Below are 18925 nucleotides of genomic sequence, written 5' to 3' on the forward strand. Positions count from 1 at the left end.
TTTTTTTTTTTTTTTTTTTACTTTTAACCTTTCATTCTGAAAGACATTTTTGACTTTAAAGTTAAATTTTCCTGGAAAGCTCTGATCATCTGAGTCTTGTTTTTCCTGAAGCCTTGCCAAATCAGGAGCAGATACTGGGGGAATATTCATTAGTCTTTCAGTTGTTAAAAGTGGAGTTCAGCCTCAGCTCCACTTTTCCTTATCTGTGGAGCCTTTGACAAGTTGCTTAATATCTTTGAGCTGAAGTTGCATCTTTGGGAAATGATACTTAACCTATAAAAGTTATGAGAACTAAGTGAAAGTACAGCAACAAAGATCTTTAGCACAGCACAAGGCATATGATAAGTGCTCAACCATGGTAACAAATTGGAAAATCTAAGGAAAAACAAAATAACTTCAAAGCAAAATTAAATTTAATTCATTTTTTATTTAGACTATAGAAGTATAATATAAAATATTTTAGCAATATCTTAGTTATCTTTCTGTCACTGGTTGAGACAAAATACCCAATACCTAAAGTTAAAAAGGGAAAGGTTTGTTGGGTTTACAGTTCATAGAGATTTCAGTCCATAATCAGCTGGCTCCAAGGCAGGGTGGCACATGGCAGAGGGGCTGCACAAAGGAGAAATAGTTCAGGGAAACCACAAGGTAGAAAAAGCAATAGCATATTCTTGCCCTTTTTATCTTATTCAGACTACTTAGGAACTCACATCCTTTAATCCTAGTGCTCTCCACAATAGCCCCACCTCAATGGCTTGAGGCTTTGGGTGGACATCTAAATATAAGCCATGACATTCCACCCACAGCCCTCCAAAGACTTATTCACATCCCTCTATGCAAAAGGCATTCAGTTCATCTCTAAAAGTTGCCAGTCCTAACAGTTTCAGCATTACTGAAAAGTCCAAGTCCAAAGACTCCTCTGAGATTTTTTTTTAAATGCTGAATGAAATATTTATTTTATTTTTTTTCTCTCACTGAGTTTATTGGTACATTTTAGGTATACAGTACAGTTATATTCATCATTGGGATCTTGTACCTTTACATGACAGGTCTTGGTTCTCACTTTTTTCCCTTATCCCTGCCCTCTCTTCACCCCCTCCTCCCCTCCCCATTTACAAATACTTTATTTCCATTTTTTCATTTTCTCATGATGTTTTTCTTTTCCCTTATTACCTTTCCTACCCTTCCCACTTTCCCTATACCGTTAGCCCTTTTCTTCCTATTTCACATTGTCAGTTATATCACTAGGATCTTAGGTACTATTACAATTTATTCACACCAGAGAAACTATTCGGTATTTACATATGTGTGACTTATTTATTTCACTTAGGAGTATATCCTCAATATGCTCCTCTGAGATTTAAGGTAAACTCTTAGCTACAATCCCCTGTACAAATGAAAAGAAAGTGAAACACTTCCAACAAGATAGACATTACCATCCCCAAAGGTAAAAATAGAGGGCTACAAAGGAATGGGACCAAAGAAAGTCCAAACTCCAACAAGGCAAACATTAAATCCTCCAGTTCCACTTCCAGCACCCCTGGAAATCTGTGGCAAGTAGTGAACTCCAAAGGGCTTGTCTGGGTGGCCCCACCAGTATGGCACTATGGTTGTAGCTCCCACAGCTTCCCTCTTTAGCTGCTTCTGCACCCTCACTGCAGCTTTTCTCAGATGATCCAGGCTCCTAGCTTCTCCAGGCTTCAGCAGTCTCCACTGCACTTCTGGCTTCACACTCACAGCTTTACACACTGCCCTCTCAGGGTCACACTGCCTGGCTTCCCAGGCCTTCTTCTGAATTCTAGGTGGAAGCCTTGAGGAATGCACAACTCTTGCATTCTTTCACGTACCTAAAACCAGTGCCATGTGGAGATATCAAGGTCTGCTGCCTGCTGGAGTAGTAGCCAGGCTTCTTTCTCTCTTGGTTGCAGGGGTCCAGTGCCTGTGAACTAAATGCTGAGGATCAACTTCCCTAGGCCACTGCCATTCTGGATTACGGTGCTCTGGGGCTTTCTTCTCAAAGAAAAGTTTGCTTTCACTTTTGCAGTTTTGAGGCTGCAAAGGATGGAATCTTGCTGCTTCTTGTGATCTTTTCTATTCTCTTTGTTCTTCTTAGCAAGGAAGACTCTTCTGCTCTGTCTCTGCAGTTCTCAATTTTTCTGGAGCTTCCTTTCTGGTCAAGCTCAAAATGGTTCAAATCATTCTGCTGGGCTCTTTACTCTTGATTCTCAACATAAATCTGGCTAAAATCCCCCAACAGTTACCATATCATGGCTTCAACATTAGACTGCTTTGAAATTTATTCTGCAAGATTGATTATTTCAACACATGTTTAAATACTGCATTGTTTCTCTAGTGTGGGAAACTGAACATGGAGATAAGGACTGAGATGTGCAATGGATATTGGGAAATGGGAAGAAAGTGTCCAAATGGGAAGTGGAACAAGGGAGGAGGGAGGGAGAAAGGAAGGAAGGGGAAAGAAAAAAAAGTGTAAACAGGAGGAAGAATGAAGACAAAGCTTTTATACATAGCGAGGGGAGGAGGGAGGGACAAAATAAGTAAAATTTTCAAAAAAGAATTATTTTGGGGGGGATTAATTAGCCACTACCTTTTATCTTGGTCTCAGGTAAAATCTCTGGACATGATCAAAATGCAGACAAACTTTCTGCCAAGGCATAACACACATCATCTGGAGTCCAGCAGCCAATGCAGTCCTTCCCAGGAGAAACCTCCTGAGCTTGGACTTTACTGGCTTTCTGGTCTTCGCAGCTCTGACCATAATCTCCTATCCAGTACAGCCTAATGTGTTCCAGTTCTAATTTTTCAGTCAGCATCTCTGAACCTTTCCTAACTCTTCTGACTACAAGCCAGCTCCAAAGGCTCCTAACCTACATGGCCAGGTGCAGTTATAGTGATGACCTCACTTCTCTGGTACCAAATTCTGTGTTAGTTACCTTTCTCTCATTGCTAAGACAAAATACTCAATACCCAAAGTTAAAGAGAGAAAGTTTTATTTAGGTTACAGTTTGTAGAGGTTTCAGTCCATAATTGGCTGGCTCCAAGGCAGGGTGGCACATGGCACATGGGTGTAGCAGAGGACAAACACTTCAGGAAGGCCACAAGGTAGTAAAGACAACAAGAGACCTTAACAGCCTCTTCCTGCCCCTTTTATTCAGACTACTTAGAGTGTATAGCACTCTCAGCCTTAATCCTAGTGCTCTTTGAAATAGCCCCACCTCAATGGCATGAGGAATTGAGGGACATCTAAACATAAGCCATAGCAAGCAAAATGACATGTCAGGGACATTAAGCTATCTATAATTTTGTAGAACATAGGGCACCAGGGTGCTAAGTTTTGCCTTTCTAAGCTAAATCACTGCCTGCACTACAACAAAAGTCTGATAGCTTTTCCCCTTAAGGACTATAAAGAAAAGGTTTCAGGTGGATAGTGGAACCACATACCACTTCACTCCAGGGAATTTCTGAACCCCTCATTTCTGTGGACACATGGCTGGTTGCCACTTCTTCCATTTGGCTTTGTTTCAGGAACAGGCAGCTTGTGAGTTGGTCTAATTGCTACAATTAGCAAAATTAAATGGCTTCTTATGTTTTTATACAATTACACCCACATTCTGCGGTTTTGCTTAGCATGAATCCCATGCACACACTGAAATTCTTTCCATGTGCCTGTTTCCAGGACAGCAACTGGAGAAGACATATGTCAACAGAGAGCCTACAGGTGTCCAAGTAAGAAAGGAACTACCATCCAAATATACAGATCATTTCACAGCCATTGCACAGGGGTCAGGATGAAAGACTACAAAATGGGGATTAGAAGTAACAACCTATTCATATTCATCTTGAAATGCTCAAGCAGCAGATGGGGAGAGTGTTATGAATTGCAAGCTGGCAGATAATCTTGATTGTTTTCAAAAGTGACAATTGATTGCTGAGATAAAAGAATCTGAGTTGATCTGCATCCATCACTGAAATTATACAAATGACCAACTCAGTCCTGCTATGCTGTCACCCTGCACTTTGGCCATCCTCTGAGCGAGATTTTGAGACAGTCTAAGCTATTTTTAAAAGACTTTAAGAAATTCTCCTTAGAGTCATAAAAATGCAAGCAATGTCATCCAAACTTTATATAGAAACAGTAATGGCTAATAGCAAAGATGTGTTGAGAAGTCAAGGGAGCGTATATTTAGTCTGGAAAATGGTTCCTTAGAAAAATAGTCCCTTGGATTCTTGTCTAAACATTGTGTCAGAACTTGTTTCTACTCAATGGCATTTGGTACATGTAAAAGTGAATGTATAACTTTATACAGTTCTGGTAAGAACATCAGAGGTTTTCCTTGCTCAGTTCATTTGCTCAGGGAAAGAAACTTTGAAATGACGCAAAACTGCTTAGAAGATGGATCCTTCAGGAGTGACAAAATTCATTCAAGCTAAGAGGTGCTGAATTATATGTAGGTATTTCTAATAGAAATTAACAAATGTATTAGATTTCAATTATTCCTGTTTATTTTTAATTGATCAGCACTGCTACTTCTTTTATAGAGCAAAATAAATTGGGCATTTAGGAAGCAACTATAAATCTTTATTCTACTTTTATCTTCAGATTATCTTTGCATTTTATCTTTTGTTAGCACTTGAATTAGATAATCTTGATGGTTAGCAAGAATTATTTCTTTTGTATGATTAACAGCACTCATCATAAATAAATAGTAAATAAGTGTCTGCATAGTCAGCCTTACTGAACTAAACAATAAATAGTCAAGACAACATAAATGTGCAAAGAAGTTTTAAAGGACATAGTCACTTTGGGACCAAGTTTTGATTTTTTTTCTTCCACACAAATATGTAAAGTCTCAGTGGTTAAGATATATATTATACACATATTTTAAAAATACAGAGTAATTTAGAAATGGTAGTTTAAAAATTAAAAAAAATTACAATATCCCTTTAGTAGCTGTTATGCTTTTATGGAAAAAATGAATGTTAAGACTAGACATCCTCTTAGTAGAAACAAGTGGACTCAGGCTCAAAAGTCTGAGTCCAGGATAAAGAATCCCTCTTTTGCATTTGTATGCTAATAGTGGCTCATTCCTTTTGGACTCTGGTTACTTTTTGTGGAGGATTTGATATCAGATTCAAAATGAAATTTTAGGAAGAATTAAAATATAAATACAAAAATCAAACTTTGTTCTTTTGTACACTGATGAAACCCCAATACTTTAAACTCTCTATTCCCTGTAGAAACTAATAAATATTGCCATAACCATGAGAGTTGGCAGTGTTGCGCTTTCTGAATCATGGACACAATATTAAACCATGACTGACCTCTCCTTTTTTCTTGCAATCATCTGAAAAGTTATAGTTTATAACACAATAGACATGTAATTTCTTTAAGAATTTATTACTAACTAAAACATTATAATCTTCAAGTAGGTCAGTTAATAGACTATTCACAGTATTTGGGAAATCAATGAAATATTCAAACTTTTTACATATTCCTTACAGCCAACCTTACCTCCAAGACAAAGGACAATACATTATCATTTATTACATGGTACTTGTTCAACTCAACATGTTATGTAAGGAAGCAAGCTGAGAAATAATTGAGAACTTACATGATTGAAGAGTGAAGGGGCCTGCTGTACTTGTATTGCTTGACATCAATATTACTGTAATCTGTTATTTACTCATGGTTTCAAAGGTTTAGTTCAACTGAGAAATTCAATTTCCAAAGATCAGTTAGAAGTTGTCTTGGAACTAATGAAGCTAATAACTCATGGTTCGGCAAACAAGTGAAGACTTTGTCAAAAATGTTTTTTTTTTTCCTTCCACAATGGGGGTGGAATGTTGCATAACGTGCTGACAAGAAGAGTGTTCTCTTGGAGCTTTACTGATGACTAGGTAATCTTTCCACATCCCACCAAATGATTAATCTTTTTTAGTGGAAATCTTGCTTGGAGGATCAAATCATGGAGTATTAGGAAATATGTCTACTGATAAAAATTGTCTATCTTTTAAAAATTGCTTTGGGGCTTTGTACCAAAAGAAGTCCTAGGTTGAGCCCTCTGTCATTTTCTGTGGATGTCATCTGGGGATGGCAGTCTCTGGATGACACACGCATTACAGGTAGTAGCTCTAGAACTTGACTATTTATAGTGATTTGGACAACCCAGATAAGTGAATAATTAAGTTAAACTGACCCCCTCCTTGCTTTAAAGTGACTTGACTAATCTTTAATATATCAGGTTGTTTCATATAAAACCAGGGAAGGAAATTTAAGACCCCTTCCACTGTGGTCAGGTTTGTTATAATGGATGGATGAAAGTAATCATTTACATCTTTGATTTCCTGGGAAACATTGGCCAGTCTTGACAAGCCCTTTCTATTTAGGCTGCTTCTCTCTTCACTTGATATTTTGATAGCACCCCTGGCCAGGTTCCTGGGGGCACCAACTTGCAAAGTAGGGTGATCTTGTAAGAGACAAATGTTTTCAATCTGCTGATGTATTTGTGGACCAGCTTCTGACATCCCAAGTAATTGAGATGCTTAAAGTATTTTAAATAATTCCAGGTCTATAAAAAAAGTGATAATGCCTATATGCATACCCTATATATTTTATTACAAAAATATTGAAATAATCCATGAGTTATTCCACTCTGCACCAACTATAAAAAAATACTATCAAAGTTTGACCGGCACTTTTAATGCAACAAAAAGCACCATGACCAAGGACACTGAGAACAGAAAGCGGAGAATGTTTACTTGCTGGACAGAGGTATTTAAAACCAGAAGCTTACTGTAAGAGCACAACTTTACAGATGATTCAAATATAAATCTTAGCTGGATATAGTGATAAGCCCTCAAGCAGTTCAAAGGGTTTCCTCATAGTGTACTCAGTGCATTTGTATGCTCATACTTACTAAAATGTCCCAAAACCTCTAAAACACACATCAGTTTGACCTTGAATTGGGGATGGGTAAGTCTGTACACAGTGGAGAACTTGATTGTTCATCCTCTTGTCTGCTTTTGGGCGGCTCATGCCACATACTCTCAGTTGTTGGGGTTTGAATGTCAGTCCTGTGGTTGGATGGAGTTTGGCACTACAAAGACGTGGTGTGGTGTCTTCTGGAATCACACCTGCCCACATGCACACAGAGTGAGCCACTCACTCTGCATCAGAAATCGCCAGTCACAGCCTGCTCCTCTCCCTTGCATTCCAGTGCACATACCTGGAAATCAGATTCTCATTTCGCCTGCCTCCACCTTCTCTTTGTGTATGTATTAAATTTTTGCAATTGAATACTGAATCATGATTATCATTTAATTTATATCACAAAGTTATCAAGCTCCTTGGTCTTGAAAGCCATACATGTGCTGCATAGAATTTCTGTCATAAAAGATGTTCTCAACTGAAAATTAAAAATAGTAAACAAATCAAAAAATGTGTAGAAAATGAGTCATTCCATTAATGCTAATACATGTCTAAACACACTTGAGTTTGCTGTCCACTGGATAAGCTTTTTCACACATGGTATTGGTTTCCAAATGAAAAAAAATGGTTTATGAATTCTTTTCTAAGCAGTATCATTTTTTTTCCTGGAGTCTTGAGGGATATATTTTCTCTCTCTTTGTTCTTATTTTCCTGTGGGAATCTGAGCTTTGAGTTAAGAAAAACACCTAAGGTATTTTAACGGAGGACTAGTATGTGTATATGTGTGTGTGTGGGTGTGTATGTTAGTGTGTATCTGACCTAATATGCAAAAATCAGTAAACTCCATCAAAACACCGTATTGATTGGAGACAATGTTTTCCATAATAATAGTACCCTCTGGTGGATGGGCTTGCAGACTATAGGAAGAGTTTGGTAGCAACAGTCACATGAAACTGGTGTTGGCTCCTTTAGGTGGAATAAGAGGCTCTCAGCACTGCTGATTTGAAAGGAGTCCAGCAGCAGGCAGTCCTCTGACAGAAGATCAATCCACAATTATGATGATGGTCAGACTAAGAACATTACAGCCCGGTTCCCTAATTAGGATGAAGTGTTATTATTGCCACAGCCCCACTGTCACCCTTTCAACTGAATGTTGTGGCTCCTGCATGTTCTTTCATTTTACAAAGTGGTTTCATATTCCAACCGCTCCTGAATAAGAGCATCGTCTTTGTACTGCAGCCTTGGAGGAGATGGGGAACATTCAAAGGCTAAAATGGCCTTTCGTAGGCTTCGGTCTAACACGTGTCTCTCCCAGGCTGGGTACCTATTCCTGAACAGGTCAATTTTAATGACTGATTCTTCAATCCGTGGTGGGCGAGATGATGGGGTAGTTGGGGCAGTGGGTCTCACCTGAAAGACAGGTACACACCCATCGCGCTCTGCAAATTTCTGATCACGCTCACTGGCGACGCTACGGTTGTTGGAGATGGATCGGAGGGTACTTGTGGCCACTTCTGGAGGCAGGGAAAAGGCAGTGATGGGGTCCTCACAAGCACAACTTGGTGACTGCCCAAACCTGGGCCCATTGGGGTGAAAAAAGGCATAATACATCAGCATAAAAACAACACCAGTTAGAAAGCTGCTGAACACCACACAGAGTGCCGGGATTGCAAATGCATCTGCTATCTGGGGAGCCTTGTAGAGGTACCAGAGTGCACTCAAGGCTGTGTTTTCCAAAAGGATCACAAAATAGTAAATGAACAGCCTGCAGCGTGTCCTGCCTTCCTTGACATTGAACCAACTGAAGATGTAGATGATCCCCACCACCATGTCGAACACAATCTCTTCCCATTTGGTGATACAGAATTCTGTCTCACAGTGGACGATCCAGAAGGTCATGATGCACCAGTGGAGAACAATGAAGATCCCAAAGTATAGCTGGAAAACTGAAGCAAAGAGTGCAAAAGTGATGACTCTGGCAGCAATGGTGAAGAAATGCCAGCAGAACTGGATGATAACAGCCATGTAGCTGATGGGTTTCTTGTCATCTCGAGAGTCCCGCAGAGCCTTCTGGTAAGAGGCCAGGGCCCAAGCCAAGGACACGAGGGAGGCTGCCGCTGTGAAACCTGTAGAGGTAAACAGGAAGACATTTGGTCAAAAGCCAGATTTGGCTACACTGCTAGAAGCCAAGTCATATGGAACTGTTGGCTTGGAATAAGATGGCTTTGAAATTAAAGTTCTTCATCTCTAAGTTTTAATTTGACTAGGCGTTTAGATGGGTCCCAGTAACTGGTTTCTGCAGAGCAAATCATATGCAGAAGGTATGAATCTAATGGAAATGCTACCCAACCACTGTGAGACTGATATTGACAAAGGCAGTAAGATTTAGCTTTCTGTGCATTTGGTGTAAATAGATCACTGAGAGGTTACTTTAGTTTAGTTTTTGTAGTGGGAAAAATAACCACAGACCAGAAGTTGAAGTTTTTGTTTCAGCTTGACCACTTAGAACCTTCATGGCCTTGGTCCATCATTGATACTAGGGACCTCATTTCTGAAACTGGCCATCTCCAAAGCTCCCTATTAATTTGGAAATTCCACAGTGGAAAGGACTATAGTATCACAGGAAATTTTGGAGGACTACCTGGTTTATGTTTTTGCTTTCCAGCAAAATGTGGTTAATTTCTAAAAGAGAGTTTTTCCTTCTTAAAAAATAAGGAAAAGAGTATTTAGGACAACTTTGGTAATGTTTCCTGTGGTACCTGGTTGGCAGTTTGTACTAATGTAATCCAACACTCCCCCTGCAGCATGTATGTATTTGGTATCTTTCCCTTCAAAGCACAAATGTCCACTAACTGTCATTTATCTCTTAGTTTTTCATACATCAGAGACAGTATTAAAATCATTTTTCAGCTACTTCTCTTACTTTTTCATTTTGTCAGCCTTATTTGGTTAGTATTCCATCTAAAAGTAGGTTTTTAATCTTTAGATAACATTTTTTATTGCTTTATAGCAAAGATCATGTCTGTGATCCAAATGTATACAGGGCTTACCTAAAAACACACTAGAGAATTTCTACTTTGTCATTGGCCTAATACATCAATCTGTGTTGCAGCTGGTTTATGTAAGGAGCTGTGCCAAGACTTACCAAGACTAAAAAAGTTTTCATGTATTTTAGAGTTCAGCTGGCAATTTCCTTATCAAATCTACTAGTAATAATAAGCCACTTGCATTGTACTTTTTCTTCCTCTTTGGAAATAAAGTGAGGTGGGTTGATTGTCAAGAGCTTAGGATGGAATCAATATTTTTTAAAATTATGGAAAAAGCTATTGTTTACCATTCTTGAAAAATAAATTTAAAACAATGATTCTTGTGGAAAAGGGCCATATAAATTGATACAAAAATTCAACCCCAGTAATTATTTCTTAAGTATTCTTCTTAAGGTGAACTCCAAAAAATAATTTTTCAATGAAAAAATATATTTCAACAGCCACTTCTCATACTTGCTACCAATAAAACTAGCAGAATGCCTGGATATGAGCCCTGAGATTTTCACGGTTTTTTTCTGACCAACACAAAAATATTCCTTGCTATTTATCACAGATAGCTAGCAACTGGTGATATTTCTGGGTTATTCAGAGGCCAGTACACACAGGGGTTTATAATAATAATAATTGAATTTTGGTGCAATGGGAAAACATCAATTATACAGCAAATTCAGGAGTGAAAAAAGAAGGCTGGAGATTGAGCTTAGTGGTTTCACCGCCTGCCTTGCAAGCGAAAGTTCCCAAGTTAAATCCCTAGTACCAATGAGAGAGAGAGAGAGAGAGAGAGAGAGAGAGAGAGGATAGAAATAAAAGATAATAGTAGTGACTATGCATGTTCTATATTTATGATCAGTTTGGAATCCAAGAAAAATTTGTTGTGCCATTTTAATCTCAACATAGAAGTAGCAAATGCCTTGCTTCTTATTGGTACCATTTGGAACTAGCAGCTTCTTGAATAGATGGAAAAAAAACCATACCACAAATATTCTATATAAATGTAAACATGCATGTCTACTTCATAATTATTCAAAATGAACTTTAGGCACAAGATTTTAAAAATCATTAAATAAGAAACTGAACTCAGGAAAGAAATAAAAGAAGCAAATAAAACATACATTTCATGACATTTCAATTGGTCTTGTCTTCCAATCTACTGGTTAAGGACTGACTTTCAGAAACACTGCGCTCTTTGTCAAATGGGAATATCCACTTTGGCTGTAATATACATATATATATACATATATTTATATATATGTATATATATGTGTGTGTATATATATACATACATATATACATATATATATCCACATAAGACACATTTCTTTCAAAATAATGTAATAAATGCATCATACACACATATTCCCCCACCCCCTCTCCTCTATCACATTTTCCTGGTGATTTAATCTCTGAAATAGGGAAATAAGGATTTCAAGTATTCCTACCACTGAAGCATACCACATGTAAAAAAAAAAAAAGATTCCACTACTGAAATAATGAGTGGCAATATTATACTTCTCTATTTTATTTATGCTTCCCCAACATATTTTACTAAGGCTTTCTATGGCTCCTCAGACATATCAGATGTAGTCTTTGCACTTCACCTAAATGATGCACAGTGCAGCAGACACTGTATAAAGTAAAGGCAACTTAACAGTTTAGTTAGAAACTTTAGCGTGGACATATTCAGATTTGTCCAAATGCCTGGGATGCTTTCTCTATGTTGAACACTTCTACTTCACTGGTGAGTTTCCTCTGCCTCCTTCTCCACAGGCTATCAGCACATGGATGTCTAGGGCTGTGATGATAGTCCCTGCTATTAAGGAGCTCATGCCAACCAGAGTTCAATCAAGAAAAAGTCAGTTTGTACTCGCAGGGCATTCCACATGGGTCAGAACAGAGCATGAGTCCATGAAGATAGAAACTACAGAACCCTGGACCTGGGGATGTGAGCAGGAGAGACAGTGAAGGCAGACACAGGAAGAAAAGTCCAGTTTAGTTGGTAGGAATATACCCGTGAAGTCATCTGTCAGGCCTAATTCTTGATTTGCAAAAAGAAAAAAATTATTTACTCTGCTGGGAGACAGAACCATGGAAGGTTTTTTGTAGGAAACAAAAACAAAAGCTGTGTTAGAGAATAACCTGGGTGGGACCGATGACTGGCGAGAGGGGCTGAAACTCAGAAAGCTGGATTCACCAAGCCTAGTGCCACATACAAGTATTCCCTATAGAAACAAATACCTTCAAAGGCCCCAAACTGTAGTTCCATCTACATCAAGGCTTGAGGATTGTGAGTAAATAGGTGTTTCAGTTCAAGTTCCTGGAACCTGCTCTAATTTGAGAAAGTTAAGAGTAGTAAAATAATTCCCACATCTAGCAACAATTTAAGTCTCCAACTGTGACCTTTATCTTTTCTGAGCTAGCATTACCATGGAATTATAAAGCAATTATCAGTCAGTTTATTATAATAAATTCCTACATGTCACTGAATCCACTGAGCCCTCATGATGGGCAAAGACCTCACCATGAGTTCTAGCACATGCCTAGCATCTGTACTGGGGCAGAGTGCTGCAGGTGTGCTGCAAGCCAATAGCTCCTCCTCCCATTTTGGCTGACTGGAGTCACTATATGGATGGCAGAACTCTCACCAAATGCCCCCCATCATGGACCGTCCATTTCCTCTGTAGAGCCAGACATTTTTTCCTTTACTAGCTAGGGAGAGGCCATCTGCGTGGAGGAACCAGAGAAAGGAAAATCATTACTAATGTCTTGACACCCACAGAACCAAAGCAGATAGGAATTTCTTAGGACACATTCATTCAAACTATAGAAATAGGCTGCTCCATACTAATCATGGAACAATTCACCACATATTCACTCAATATGCAACATTTACCAGTTTCCAACAAAATCAAATTCATTTGGAAACTGCATTCTGTAGAAGGCAATCTTGTGATTTTCTTCAGTTTTATGTAAAAATACAAACTAGTCTAGGAGTTAGGCACAGTGGTACAAAATCATAAGCAGAACGATCTTATCAAAGAATGTGCTCATTCTATATTACAGAAATCCTATCTAGACTTTAGCTTTTGGGAATTAACTGTTTCTCGTTTTTGTTCAGAGAGCTTTCTTTTCTATTCCTGCCCCATTCCCATCCAGCTAAAACCCACTAAATGGAGAACACCTAGGACAGATCGACATGGAACTAAAGGCCTCAATTTAATTGAGTCATATGCATCAACATAGTGGATAGTGGCTTAATCTGCTCACTCGTTTAGCCTAAAGCATTTAGGGACTGTTGGGATCTGAATTCTAGCTGAAACTAATTAGTTTTTGTCTTTTTTAATCCAGTAAAAATATTAATGTACACTATAAATTCCATGTATAAGACTCTGATTCCATTAAGTGAAATTCAAGGGAAGGAACATGGACTGGGAACAGAAGGGTGGTCATAAACCAGCCACATGCTTCCCTTTCCTGTGAATGAGGGGATTCAGCTGGAGTATCTTTGGTGTCCAACCCGGCTGACACTCAAAGACTCCACCGAACTTCACTTCTACTCATGTTTGTCAGACTGGGTCAGACAAACTTCCTTACCACTTTATGTCAACAATGTAAAGTGGTTGTAACATATTTCTATGATGCAATTTGAGGTCTCACACTTCTTCCTTATCCCTCAAAGCTTGTTTCATCTCATTAGAGTGAGCATTTGAGGTCTACTGGCCAAACTAATGGCTGCTGAGATTTAAAACCAAATTTCTGACCTGGTGAAGACATGGTCTTTTCGTAGACTAGCCAAGGCACAACTGTCTGTTTTTCATTAAAAATGTTAACCAAATAGAAATATAATTCTGTTAGTTCTTCTATAGATCTATTGAAACTTTGAAAGAGCTTATTCAAAAATTACTTAAGAAAAATCACCCAGCATCACTACGTTAAAGATTTGAATATCAAAGCTGAGCTTGGTGGCGCACACCTGTAATCCCAGCACTCGGGAGGCTGAGGCAGGAGGATCACTGTGAGTTTGAGACCAGCCTGGGCTACATAGTGAGTTCCAGGTCAACTACATAGTGAGACCGTGTCTCAAAAAACAAAACAAAATAAAAAAAGATTTGAATATCAGAGTTGCAAAGCCTCAAACTCCTTATAGGCACTGATCCACAACATTTTCCTGTGGCAATGGACTTCATGTGAAAGTAGTTTGGTCTTGTTGCATCATGTTTATACCCTAAGAAGTAGATTTCAAAAGGTTGGGTGCTAATCGTTACTGTCACTACCAGATGCACTCTACTGAAGGTCATTTCTGAGGGTGTTCATGGGCTGCTGCTTCCTCATGGCTGGCTGGTTCTGTTGGAAATGGCAGGGCTGCTATTGCAAGGCTGCTGGTGTGACAGATGTGGGGGAGAGGCCGGCTTGCCTCCACTGTTGGAGCTGTCATCATCAGTTCCTAGGAGCTCTAGAGTCTGAGGAGCTGCTCCCATTGCTGGAGTTCATCTGATCAATTTTGTCACCTTCAGCACTCCGCTCTCTTTTGGTGTCATCCAGCTGAGGTTCAGGTGAGGGTTTGTCCCCCAAGGGAGAAGTTTTGGGTCCAACTGGAGGCTTTGTTGGAGCTCTGAATAGCACGAGGTGGAGGTGGAGGTGGCTGCGACAGCTCTGGGGACTGAGTGCACTGCTGCTCTATTTGGGCCTGAATCTTACTGCTCCCCTCAGCTCTTGTCTTCCTGACCTGAATGCTGCTACTGAGTTTCTCCAGTGCATATTCACCAGTGCCATGATTAATAATAAGCACACAGTCTTTCTGATAAGGCCGTTTGTTCCCTTTAAACACAGTCATTGGTGGCGTGGATCCTGGAATACGTGGCAGTGTAATTATGACTTCATCTCCTTTGCCAGCCTGAAACTCTCCTTCACAGGAAGTGTCTACAGATGCTGGCTTGAAATCATAGCAAATGGTGTAGAAGGAAGCTCAGGGCCGCTTCTCAAAGCTCTCTCCGAGGCGCAGGCAGTGTTTTTCACGGTCCAGCAGTGGGTTCATGGCCATCCAGTTTATGGCTCTGGATCACCACTCTCCCCTTGCGGCTGCAGCCCCAGCTCCCACAAGGGTGTCCTGGAGGGAGCAGGGTCCAGAAATAAGTCTCCTCCACGTTGGGTTGCTGGAAGACTCCGAGGGAGCAAGGCCATGGGACTTCTGACGTCAGGAGATCTTTAAGCTTTCAAACATGGGTTCTTCAACTCTGGGGCTTGGAAAGACCACATTTTTGAATCTCATTGAGAAGAGCTGTTGCAAAGGTCTTAAGTTCAGAAGAAAGCAATGGAGCTAAGTAATTGAGAATATGCTACCTTTTGATACTAATGTACCAGTCTACAGCGATCATCTAGAAAGTATTGAATATCTTATAACAGAATTCATTACCCATGTGGGCTTAATTAAAGAGTAGGTAGTATGTGATCACGTGGAAGAGATCATGGCCTTCCATTTAGAGGAAGCAGCATTAGCTAGCTTGGTCACAAAATAAAATTTCAAAAGTAAATGCAAACAAGAGAGATTCTTACAGAATTCAGAGGAAAACACCCAAAAAATATTAAGAAAAGAGGAGAAAAAGAAATGTAGAAGGCTGTTCAAGAGATTCAATCTACTTATGATAGGGGTACCTGAAACAGAGAACAAAGCAAATGAAGCCAAAACAATAATTAAGGAAATGATTGAAGAAAATTTTACAGAGTCGAGGAATAAAGTATGTCTAAAATGAAGAAGGCCCACAGAGTACCTTTACAATATTATGAGAAGAAAGTAACAGCTGAACACATAGGTTTTTTGTTTTTTTTGTACCAGGGATCAAACTTGGGACCCTGCACTTGAGAGGCAGGTGCAGTGCCACTGAGATAAATTCCCACCTCAAGACTTTTTTAAATTTCAAGGATAAAGAAAAAATTTTGCAAGTATCCAGAGAGACAAAGTAGGTTACCAATAAAGGGGCAAAAGTCAGACTGACCTCTGATTATTCTCTTGCAGTTCTACATGCCAGGAGACAATGGAACAACATCTATAGGGTTTTAAGGGAAAATAATTTGAACCAAAAGTTATACACCCTGCCAAGCTAGTATTTGTGTATGAAGGCAACTGGAAGACATTCTCGGATACTAAGGAATTAAAAAGTATTTTGACCAAAAACACTGCCCTGCAAATTTTGTTGAATAATTTACTGCAGCCAATAGAAAAACTAAAAATAGTAGGGAGCTAATTGTACAAAAAATTTGATGATCAAAACTAGTTAAGAAGAATGAGCTCTAAAATTATTACATATAGCGTAATCAACCTAAGTGCAAAACACAGCGGTACCTCAGTCCATGAATTTAATTCATTCCACAATTTTGGAAAAGATGGCCATATTTGTATGGGAAAGATGGCCTTGGTCTTGTTCATCACTCAGGGCAGAGTCTACAAACAAAAACAAAATTTGCCAAATGCTTCTGCATGAAAACCAAATTGTTTACAAATAAAAGCATTTGTGAACTGAGGTACCACCTTAGATTTGTAAGCTTAATGTAAAGTTTTTCAGTTTATGTCATTTTTTTAAACTGTCAAAGTACATGCCAAATATATGAAGCATTGGGCAAATAGATACTGTTTTATTTTTGCCATGTAATATTATAAAGATGCATGTTGTTAAGCCAAATATGTGTTAGATAAAAGTGCTTCATTATTGCGGGCAGGACAAGTATAGACATTCTAAATCTGACAAAATTGGGAAATGTTACAGTTTTATTTTCATAAAAAGACTAATAAGTTTATAATGTTAATATTGATGATATAAGTTGAAAATTTCCAAAGCACTGGTTAGAAAGGGGTAAATATGTTTGAAATACTGAACTGGGAAACCAGTAATTACTGCATCAGATGGTAATTCATATAAATCAGTTTGTCATTCAGTGGTGGACAAAAAGATTATATACATTCCAAGCTTCTGAAATTGAAAACAAGTGAAAAACCCAATAAAAGGTAGCAAAAGAAAAATACCAAAGAAGTGTTAAAATTTGCATAAAAGTTACCAAAAGAGCCAGAGGTAAATTATACTCATAAACTGGTTAAATTCCAAGTTGTTAAGACCCAAATTGAGTTTAAAAACATCAGACTCTGATCTGAGATACTCACATTTGTATAAAACAAAGATTAGGTCAATAGAAATTCTTCAGGTAGCTGGGGATTTAGCTCAGTGGTGCCACCACCTGCCTAAAATCCCCAGTACCAAAACAAAACAAAACAAAAAGCCCAGAAAAAAAATTCTTCAGGTAATGGAAGTGGAGAACAACAAGCTTATTAGGCAAAAATGATGATATTACAAGAAATTCTACATTTAAGAAACTACGTGGCACTCATATGTAAGATTTTTGTCCAAAATCTTGATGTGGGTGGTAGTTTTGCTGTTGTAAACTGATATAAATACATTTATAAATATATATAAATAAATATTTTATTTATTTTTAAATACATATATTTAAAAACATATGTAAAATCAATAACTTATGTAACTTAGAATTCATTGAATAATCCCTCAATTAAAGAGAATATATGTAGGTCCCCCCAAAGCTTTTAATGATGACATTCCTGTGCTAATATGCTGAAATTCCCTTCCCCTCACCCCTCTACTTCCCCAAGTGCTCAAGCATAGCACTATCTCCAGGAGGATGACTACATTACTGGTCAGACACTCACAAACCAAAGAGGCCCAACTGGACAAGGGATGTCTGTTTCTACCAGTTCACACCCAAAGCTCTTAAGGCTGTTTTCCAAAGATGTGGAAAAAAAGTGTGGGTTGAGCATCCGTAATCTGAAATACTCCAAACTCAAAACTCTTTGTGCACCCACATGATACCACAAATGGCAAATTTGTGATGAGTTGCAGTCAAAATGCAGATGCACTACAAATATTGTGCAAAATTACCTCCAGTCTGTCTGTGTGGACAGGGTGTATCTGAAGTATAAATGAATGACATAAATGAAGACATATCTTACAACTAAAATGATATATAACAAAAAGAAATTTCATGACCTTCTTGCCCACGCCTTTTACAAATTCTCTGCTTTATCAATAATAAGAATTTCTTTCCTTCATTTAATTATGATTTTCTCTTTCTTCTGTTTAGCAATTAATTTTTATGACACATGAATATCTGAACAGAAATATGGAGCTATTTTGGAATTAATAACCTCACCTTTCTCTTCCTAATCTACTTTTTTCTGGTCCACCTTCAATATTCCTGTTTAACAATTATAATTACAATAATTAATTACAAACTCATACTTGCCAAAGAACACTTAGATCTTTTCTTCTTTGTTCAAGTAGTATCAACTTGGTTGTTTCCAGGGCCAAGATAGACTCCCTGGTAGCGCATCGTCTTACTACTGGGTATAGTTCTCTGGAACTTCTGATGTTTGGTGGCACAGAACTCAAAGATCTAAGCACTCCTTTAGATAACGGGCTACATTTTAAGTTTTTGTTTGAAAATAACTTCAAACTTACAAAAAAATTTTATAACTAAAAGTAGCATATTGAACACCTACATATCTTTTTCTCAGGTTATCATCTGGCTTCATTTGTTTTATCACTTTTTTTTTTCCTTCTCTCTTTGAGAGTAAATGCATAAATTGCATAGTCCCTTAGTCTAAAATACATCAATGGTTACTATGAATAGGATAAGTTCTTATATAACCACAGTAAAGCTCTAGATTTCAGTCAACGTTGACACAGTAAGTTTTTTCTAATCCACCTTGAATATTCTAGTTTCATCAAGTAAGCTTTTCATATATTTTCTCTGTGGTATAGAATTAAGTCTGGGCTAAGCAATTTGTTTTAGAAGGACATGAAAATGAATTCAGTTTTCCTTATTCTAGAATATTTCCACAGATTTTTGGTGTCTTTTACAACATGATGGC

At 38.3% G+C, this 18925-nt stretch overlaps 1 protein-coding gene and 1 pseudogene across 1 annotated transcript in view; both read right to left on the minus strand.

Moving 5' to 3' along the window:
* Xkr4 (XK related 4) overlaps positions 1 to 18925 on the minus strand; it is a 460700-nt gene that overhangs the window by 7771 nt on the left and 434004 nt on the right. Inside the window, 1 exon segment of the mRNA XM_033760729.1 lies at positions 5631 to 9072. Coding sequence (XP_033616620.1) covers positions 8126 to 9072 — 947 coding nt within the window. The 3' untranslated portion in view covers positions 5631 to 8125.
* LOC117284482 overlaps positions 14245 to 18925 on the minus strand; it is a 30129-nt pseudogene continuing 25448 nt past the window's right edge.

This window comes from Fukomys damarensis, unplaced genomic scaffold (genome assembly GCF_012274545.1).
Source record: "Fukomys damarensis isolate Sample0158 unplaced genomic scaffold, DMR_v1.0_HiC HiC_scaffold_5, whole genome shotgun sequence".
Taxonomy (NCBI): Eukaryota; Metazoa; Chordata; class Mammalia; order Rodentia; family Bathyergidae; genus Fukomys; species Fukomys damarensis.